At 42.3% G+C, this 10005-nt stretch overlaps 1 protein-coding gene across 1 annotated transcript; it reads left to right on the top strand.

The window, feature by feature from the left end:
* Positions 1 to 5326: 5326 nt before the first annotated feature.
* On the top strand, positions 5327 to 7088 carry LOC147449762 (uncharacterized). Its single transcript, XM_086521626.1, has 3 exons — positions 5327 to 5713; positions 6471 to 6677; positions 6942 to 7088. The coding sequence occupies exons 1-3, from the start codon at positions 5327 to 5329 to the stop codon at positions 7086 to 7088; spliced, it is 741 nt and encodes a 246-aa protein (XP_086377752.1).
* Positions 7089 to 10005: the final 2917 nt, after the last annotated feature.

A 10005-nucleotide genomic window follows, 5' to 3' on the forward strand; every position in this document is an offset into this window, starting at 1 on the left:
ATCCATCTCATAGTCATAGAGGATTCCACTAACTATGATGTCCACATGTACGAACTCGCATGATTTTTAAGACAAAATTTAGCTCACACCTTATCTATTTCAATGAATTTATTCTAAACTTCTCCAATTGACGTTGTTACAGGGGTTCTCTAGTTGAGGCTAGTATATTTACTTGTGATTGTTGTATATGACAAAAATGGCGGGCACTCTTAACTCTATGCACAAGTTGCAACCAATATGGATGATGCTTTTTTGTGGATAGCAAGTAGGCATGGACTCAGCATCGAAGAACTAATTCATGGGATGACATGAATAGACTAAGAGAGCCTCAAAGCAGATATTCTAGGATGACTACCTTCTTTGGAGTGTTGGGAATCCTTTCGTTCTGTTCATACTGAGGTATGATTATTCTGAGATCCAATTGTGCATAAGATTCCAACTTGAGAGGATATGTTGTTTAATTTATAACATTGATTGTAGCTATAGAAGTGGTGCTTCTAGAGTTATGATGCAACTAATGCCAAATTACTCCATAAGTATTGATGGTCATTGATTGATCTCTTCATAGTGGATAAGTTCAAATCCACAAGCTGATTACAGACACTATAGGACACACTAAACTAATTTGTTCATCGTTAATGGCTAGTTTAAGCATTTTTCATGTAGAATCTAACCAAGGGGTTTGAAATTGTAGAATCTCACCAAGGGTGTTGGGTTGTTAAGACAACACCCATGGTTACCAGTTAAACATTCATTGGTTTAGACTAATCTTTCATTAAGTTTTTAATTGGTTAACGACATACTAGGTCGTTTGAGGATGTTTTTTTTGCTAATGTACCTTTTAGGCTTGCATTAGGAAGAGGATGGGTTCTAGGAGGGCCTCTTTATTTGCCATGAGATTATGGAGGTGATTAACATTTTGAAAAATAGACGCATGCCATGTGTGCAAGAATGGTGGGTGTGTAAGAGAGGTGTAAGAGTGGTCAAAGGATGCACTTTTCCCCCCAAAAAAGGGGGTGAACAACTTTATGATTTTTGGCCTTCCATAACTTCCTACATATGATCTCCAATTTGAGCGGATATTATTGATCTATAATCTACATGCCAAGCACTTTTTGTAGATGTGTTACATGATATGGTTTTGCCTGCTAAATTTTAAATTTGATTTTGGGGGAAAATTTTGAATTCAAATAAACTAGCCGTAAGTTGCCTATTGCTTTCTTAGTACTAAAGGTTTGACTCCCTTAAACTGCCAAATAAAAATGCCCTCCTAGACCCCATTCTCTTCCTAATGAATAGTATACTTGACTGTAGGTAAGTGGATGCTACATTCAACCTCCAAGTACTCATATGATTTGGTTTCATTTTATTTCTAAATATTCTTTCATTGAGTTTTCCAAGTAGGATGTATATGCTAAAATGATTTCATCATTTTTTCTCTTCAAACACATGATAAGGTCATGTAGGAGAAAATAATTTTGGGACAATAGTGTACCACATACATTTTTGCTCCTTGAAGCTATGAATCTATATGCTAAGTTTCGTTTGGCACATGTTGTTAGTCACAAGGCTACAATTTGGTCTAGAAACTCATGGAGTTTGATTTAGCCAGTGTGGAGCAGAGTTTACGAGGGTTCCTTCCACTCATGTCGGTGAGTGTCTATAATTACCTCGACACACAAGTACATCTTGTACTTGAAGGATGTCATTTTTTTGTACACATCCTTATATGAGACATATTCCACATGTGGAGAATATGAATTTGTGGGACTGACATTCGCACTCGTTATTTCAACTATTTGTCGCAACAAACTCCTAAAGTGTTGGTCAAATCCATTAATAGACCATTTTGAGCACGTTGTATGATGAAAAATTGTAGTGAAAAACAATTATCGGATGATACCTAGTAAGATTTGTTGTTACAGGTATTGTTAAGCAACTCTATTGAATGGCTGTTTACATATGTAGAAAATCTATGTTCCATTAATGAACATGTTTTATTTGGTACCTAGGTGTGAGTGATTTTCACATTCTATTATGGTCCAAGTATTTAGCATGGCATTGACAATGATAGTCATGAAAATGCAGGTTTGAATTAGTTTTTGTTAAATCCATGCACACTAGGTGTTATGGGCCCTAATGTTGACCAAAGAATGATTTGGAGCGACATAAAAATTGATGAAATTGATAGCTTCTAAAGTATAGCGCACTATATGTGCGATATCTCAATGAGATCAATTGTGGGTCTACCAATCACCAACAGAGGGCATGGCTTAGTTTGAATGCTTGTGGATAAGTTGACTAAATGTTGTACAATTTATTCATCCACTGTTCCAATCTCTAAAGTTAACCAAGTTCGTTGTTCATTACTCACCAATGTTGCAAGGAATTGTGATCCTAGTTGGAGGAATGTAAACGTTTAGGAAACACACCTCAATACTCTCATTCATCTAGAGACGGATAGGTAGATTACAACGTGTTTATCCTGTGCTAAACTATATGCTAATCACGTACCTTAGCACAAAGCAATCCCATTCAAAAGGTTATCTCTCTAGTTAGAGTTTTCTTACCATGAGACAAAGCATGTTGCGACTATATTTAGTCCCTTCATGTTTAGGTCAGGTTCTCAACCTCGATCACTTGTTATGGTGGGGTTGCTTACTGATGAGAAATGATAACAAGTAAAGGACTTAATCTTTTCTGATGAGTTATATCAGCATGTTATTGTATGGAAAGTGAAAAGAGGTATTCTTTAGACACCTCTTAGTTGAGGTAACTCATTTAAAATACTCTAGTGAGCTATAAATAAAGTCTATACACTATTTTGGATATCAATTGGTTACACAAGATGGTTGCAAAGAGACAACAACATAGAAAATCAAGATGTTCTTCTTGATTTCATTCAACCTCCTAGTGACCCATGTTCTGATCAAATGGATAGCTAGATCTGTGAAGGATGCCACTCTAGAAAAGGAATTGGGGGCCATAATTGTAATTGCAATCTAGACGTCTCTCTCTCTCTCTCTCTCTCTCTCACACACACACACACACACACACACACACACACACACACACACACACACACAAGCTCTACATGTGTTGAGTTGCATGGGGACTTTTGTATGATGTCTCATGCAAGCATTACTTCAAGGCAAGAATACAAGAATGAGGCTCTATGTGTGTGTTTGGGGGGGGGGGAGGGGGTGGGTTGGTCGGTGGAGCATCGATGCTAGGGTGGTGCTATGGCAGTGGTGTGCAGGAAAAGTAGAGGAGTTGCTTGGCGGAGGCTATCAAGGTGAGAGAACAGGTGGAGAGAGAGAGAGAGAGAGAGAATTCCACAATCACCTTTATGGTCAATGAGACCGCTCCTCTCTTTCTCCTGCTTGCAATCTCTAAAGGTCTGAGGATAAGAGAGGTAACTCCCACTTGCTATGAGAACGTGTGGACTAGCACATGCAACTCTCCACTCAACCATGCCTAATATAGTCCCTTGGCATGCTAAATATCCCCTGCACTACATGTGTGTCTTGGCTCTTGGACTGACATTATTCTCCCCTTGGAGAAGCCTTTTCGTCAAAGAATTTTTACTCGTTAAGTCTAATGTTCTTTTGTAATTTTTTGAGCCTAGAAGACAGAGCTTGTGATGATCTAAGCCATTTCCATGCATTCAAATCAAATAACCAAGAGCTTTGAGACTTGCTTAATTTACATAATGTCATGCAATCTTTCAATTATCATGGCCACAAAGAAACTTTAGATGGGCACACACAATGGGTAAGCTAAGGATATGCACAAAGTTGGAAGCCAACATCGACTGTTCTGACAAAAGCAACAAAGAGATGCGTAGCAACTAGGATCTCTCTCTCTCTCTCACCCCCCACCCCCCCCCCCCCCCCCCCCCCCCCCCCCTCCGGCTCTGTTACACTACTAAGCACAATTACCTGCAAAGAAAAAGAAAAACAATTTTACAAAGGTGCATGCACAATATGCAACCTTAAACTTTCAAACTGGCAAGTGTAGAGATGGTTACAAAGGCTAAGAGATGGTTATCCGTAGAGCTTCCCAAAGGAGAGATTTTTATTGTGCAGAGTTGTTCAAGTGAAGACATTACTTATTAGGTTAGTGCTCTATTTTGATGGAGAGATTGCATGTGTGCTCTACATAAAAATGAGGTTTTGATTTCATAAATGTGTTTTGAAAAAAATCTTATATATTTATTTTAGATTTTGTTTAGAAAAAACTTAACAAGCAATTTACCCATAGTATCCATTACACACATGAACTTCTTAAACTATTATTCACATTTTTCACACAACAATTAGGCCCACCAAGCAAGACTAGTTCATTTTCCAAGAGGGGGTCCTACCCAGAAGAAGATTTAGAAATATTCTATGTACGAAAATGGAGTCTTTTTCAATGTTTTTCATACATGTATGACATCATGAGCTTTTGCTCGAGAGGCACCACATACCTAGCTAGGTACAATTGGGGGTAGGGGACCACCGCCCCCCACCGGACCGACGGTCCCCTATCCCCAATCGTACCTAGCTAGGTATGCGGTGCCTCCCTTACAGAACCTCATCACTATATGGCACGGCTCTGGCTCAGAGGGGATCTAGGGCCCAAATTTGGGAGCGCGAGGCGACTTTAATCTTAGTCGTCGGATCACGCAGTGAACTAGGGGTTAACTAGGTGTGGGGGGGTGAACTGGGGGTGAAGTAAGGGTGAATTAGGGGCGAGTAAATTAGGTGTGGGTGAACTAAGGGTGAACTAAGGGTGAACTAGGGGCACCTAAACTAGGGTATGATCATGTGCCATGCCAACATGGACATCAACGCATGTTAGCGTGGTGATAGGACATTCGTGTGGCAACCGAGATGTCCTGGGTTCGACCCACACTCCGCGAGGATAGTGAATTAGGAGTGAACTCGAGGCGCCATTTTTGCCTTGAGTTCACCCTTAGTTGACCCTCAGTTCACTGCATGATCTGATGGCTGAGATTAAAGCCGTCTCGCCCCCCCAAATTTGAACCCTAGGTCCCCCCTGGCTAAAGACGTGCCATATAGTGACGAGGACAGAAGCTCATGATGTTGAGGTAAGTGACAATGTGTCCAAAACTTGTGGCGACCTTGTCGTTTACCTAATCATAATAGATAGATATTCGAGGAGGAAAAGACGAGGGAATGTACGCTGCAATTGCTACAACATTAACGCCATCAAATACAATATACACCTTCGTATAGGGATATCCGGAAGATTCGACAGTAGGCGCAGGCGGCAGGAGGGCTGTATAAAGAGGGGGATACGTCATATATTGTGAGCTGTTATGGCTCCATTGGGATTGGGATGGCTAAGCTTCTGCAGGCTACTGCAGGTGAAGATTTTATTCGCCGTGATGGTGCTCAACCTCATAATAGCTAATGAGAAATATGGGGCTGGAGAGGCTGCGAGGCTGATGAGCAGCAGCAGCAGCCGCAGTGCAGGCATGTCGGCGAACAAGACAGGGGCAGGGGGAGCCGGAGGTGGAATGAAGATGTGGGTGAGCCACATCTACGACGCCCACTCGCCTGCACGCCCGCCCAACTGTGACGAAGTCTGCGTCTCCAACTTGCGTATCAAACGGCTTACCGAGTCCTGGGCGCAGAAACAGGCCATGAGGAATAAGACAAGCCAATCGTCATCTCACACCTTGGACTATTGGCCTGGGGGTCAAGTAGGTTCTTCTTTCACCTTTTACCTACTTCGTTCATCTTTCCAAAAGTCACTTGTCATGTGCGTGTGGGCTTGTAATACGATGTGCTACACAACAGCTATTGCCTGCCCCATACTGCATGCACAAGAAGATTTAGAAATTTTCTCATGTAGGAAAATGGAGTCTTTTCCAGTGTTTTTCATACCATGAATAACATCATGAGCTTCTGCTCGAGAGGCACCGCATACCTAGCTAGGTACGATTGGGGGCACGGGACCGCCGGCCCCCCCACTGGGCCGGCGGTCCCCCGCCCCCCATCGTACTTAGCTAGGTATGCGGTGCCTCCCTCACAGAAGCTCTTGAAGTTGAGTTAAGTCACAATGTGGCAATTATTGTGAGCATTTGTCCAAAACTTCTTGTGACGTGTGCGCCATTGGGAAGGAAATCGCGTTGCTAACGGCTACCAAGCTGTGAACCACCATATTTTAGTTGGAGAGTGCTTCAACCACCCCCCACATTTAACAAACACCATTTTAACGGGTTGTACCCGTTCTTTTCCCCATAAAGAACACCAAAGCCGGTAGTCTTTTGTGCAGGAAAAAGGGTCCTTCATCCCTTGGGTGTATTGGGGAGCCCTCTAAGCCTTGCATGACCATTCTCTATACATTCAACTTGTACATATGGGAAATTGGTGTTGTAGGTATGGGAAGTGTGATGAAGAAACATGGATTGAATATGGCAAGAGTAATGTGGTGAAGTCATCGTACTTGTTTTGCAGATCTCAACAGGGTATTCTCACAGTGGTGCCGTATCCGAGTACTACGTTGAGTTGAGTGGAGGATCTGACTCCAACTCTCAAGCCGTACTATTGATTGTCGACACCGGTAGCCACTTAACATGGATGCAGTGCAAGCCATGCAACCCTTGCTATTCACAAGGTTTTCCAGTCTATGATCCGAGCAAATCTCCCAATTACAATCCCCAGGTATAGATAAATTGGGAGAATGTTTGGTTTGCACTAGTCAAATTCACTAGCTAACTAATGAATGCTTGATCCAAAATGGTTTCTCTATTGACTTAACCCAAGCACTTTGAAAGACACTTACAAAACAACTGACACCACCAACATTTCTTATTTGTGACACTCACAGACCCCTCCACTTGCACCCTCGATTGAGCTGTTTTGCTATATGGGGGCCTGGGTCCATTACACTTTCATTAATTAATTAGACTTTCATTAATTAATTAGGAGCAAAGATTCGTTCTGCAACGAGAGCCCAGAGGCAAAAGTCCCATGCTACGTCACCCAACCCTCCCCCAGAACGAGATGCCATGGAGATTTCAACTCTGCTCGCGACCATCACACAGGCATGCAGTTGCCGACCCAAACCACTAGCACCAACACGCAGTTCCCTGCGTGCTCACTTGTGATGCTCCCCACCCTTGCAGAGTGAGTCGATCTCGACATTAAAAAATTTCCTATACCGACTTGCTCTTCCCTTCAATAGACGCCCAGTCTGGTCTTCGATGGCCTGGACGTGTATGAGAGAGAGAGAGAGAGAGAGAGAGAGAGAGAGAGAGAGAGAGATGCTACATCCAAGCCCTGCCCTGCACAACTGCTGTCCTACCTTGTGTGTTCGTCCCTTGCACCTAGGCTTGCAGCCTTGCTATGCCCATGTGCCTCTTCGCAGCCCTGCTCCGACCATGGCCTCGGATCTCTGCCTACCTCTCTCTTGCAAGCCCACGATATCCTGCTCTTCTGCATTATTTCGCCTCTGCCCAATCCACCCTTGCTCAGCCTTGCGCACTTGCACATATTGAGAGAGAGAGAGAGAGAGAGAGAGAGAGAGAGAGAGAGAGAGTTTTTCTGTCTGGAGCGACCCACAAGTTCCCACAACAAGCCGGCACACATCCTCTCTCTCCACGGGTTCGCGTTTTCCTTCCCTTTCAAAAAATATAAATAAAATATCCCTGTCTTCCTCCAGGTGTCGTTCCCCCACTTTTCATTTCAAGTTTAAGCATGAAAGTTTGGAACCACGCCTTTTCTCTCTCTCTCTCTCTAACCTAAGGTATCCGCTCAGATTCCAATTAATAAGCTCCTCAAAAACGTTAGAAGCGACAACCTATTGGTAGGGTATATATTCAAGGGTTCCTACTGGGTCTACGTCCCCATTATATGGAATCTACCCAGATACCCTCTCTCTCCTCTCTTTTCCATCTCTCTCTGCGCGACGCTCTGCCCTTAGCCCTACCTGTGCAGCAATGGCCTCACCCTCTCGCAGCTCGATCTCCATCTGTGAAACAGTCGCTCAGACCAGCTCACTACACTCGTCTCCTCTGCAACTCGATCTCCGCCTGTGAAACAGTCGCTCAGACCACCTCACACCAACGCTCTCGCTGTTGCCCTCTGTCGGACCTGCGCACCCATGGCCACACCCTCTTCCAGCTACACACATCGCTCAGAGGAGCTCTCTCCGTGTCTCTCTCGCTCTGCCCTCTGCTGCACCTGTCGACCCATGGCCACACCCTCCGTAAGGACTGACTGACAACTCCGTCTAGACCTGGGAAATGAGATCTCTCTCTCTCTCTCTCTCTCTCTCTCTCTTTCTCTTTCCACGTGTCTATTGCACCTCCCGCTTTCTCTTTCCACGCGCTTCCTTCTCCTTTTTCACTTCAAATTTATCCAGAGGATCTCCCAAGATACCCCTTTATTGGGAACACCTACTTGCACCCTCGATTGAGTTGTGGCCTTTGTACAACCAAGGATAAAGTCCCACCATGCTTACCATAAAACAAAAAGTGGCCGTTCTTAGAAGGATTTTGTGCATAATAAAACATGATATTTAGACTCTAACAGTGCCTAGTTTCCTCCTAAGGTGATTATAGCCTCCAAATCTCGAAAAAATAAAGAATCTTTTCGAAACATCTTAAGTGTAAGAGTGAGTTTAGAAAACGAAAACACACATGAAGGTGGAAAGTCAAAAAGACTTTTTATGTCCGTACAAAGAGAGGTGGTCTAGCGCACATTAGTACATTTGTGTTTCCCTCTTCCTTCATTTCCCTTTCGGTGTTTTCTTCCTTTTTAAGTGTGTTTGCACTATGCAGGTAGTGAATATATTTTCTTGAAGCCATCAGGAATACCATTAGGGTAGTAAGGAAAGCTAGGCGAGCTAGAAATTAAATCAAGGAAGGCATGCATTGGAGTGTCAATAAGTTATAACATCGTGAGGCATCCCCCTCACGAAATACAAAAGCAAGGCCTTACCTTCACAGGCATCTCATGAGTCTCCACTGTAGCATAAAGTAACCATATCTGGAAATGAGAGTGACTATTGATGTGCTTGCATACCCACCAATAAAGATATATCAAAATCTTAGAATCTTGCTATGTAATGTTAATCATAACGTCTCTTCTCGTTAAATAAGTGAGAAAGGGTCACGATGGTTTTTTAAAACAATAAGAAAGTGATAAAATCGTTAAGTTGAGTTTAACCAAAAATTTCAGTGGTCGGGAAAGGATTGCCTCAGCTTAGCCTTGAGCCACTTGAAAATCGAGACTAACCGGTTGCAAACCATGGTAAAGGGAAGAAAAATCGGTGAAATATGTGAGAAAATAGTTCAAAAATCTTGCAAATCTCAAAATTTCTACTAGTATTTCCGGTTTGCTTCTTTACAAGGAGGGAACTTGATCGACGGACACTTAATAAAAGAGACTTTCTCGAACATTGATTGGAATTAAGCTATAGAATGTAAGAAAAGTCAAGCCATCTGGGGCTGTGAGATGAAAGGTAAAATAAAAAGAATTCATTAATATATATATATGTGTGTGTGTGTGTGTATAGAATTTACTAGAATTATGCAGCATGAAGCTTCACTTTAGCATTCTTAAATAATATAATGCAAGAAAAGTAAAGACATGTCAAGATGTGAAATAAAAAGATCCATTTAATATTTTAAAACCGAAATAACATTTAAGGTAAGTCTCAATCATCTCTCTGAAATAAAAAGATCCATTTAATATCTTAAAACCGAAATAACATTTAAAGTAAGTCTCAATCATCATTGAAAACATTGAAAGTATGTCTAACTTAACTCTCCTCTAAGGCTTCGTTTAGAAAACCAAAAACATCAAATGTAGCAACACTTTAACATGATTAGCGAAAGCAATGGATAATCAAAACCAAACCTCATATATAGCCAAGCAATCAGATTGCGAGGCCTACCACAAGAAATGATCTATCAGCGAGCCATAAGAAAATTTGTGTCATGAAACTTTCAAACCCTATGAGTCTACATATGCTTCCAAATGCAAT

Source organism: Adiantum capillus-veneris, chromosome 10 (assembly GCF_014529385.1).
Source record: "Adiantum capillus-veneris isolate H3 chromosome 10, ASM1452938v2, whole genome shotgun sequence".
Lineage (NCBI taxonomy): Eukaryota > Viridiplantae > Streptophyta > Polypodiopsida > Polypodiales > Pteridaceae > Adiantum > Adiantum capillus-veneris.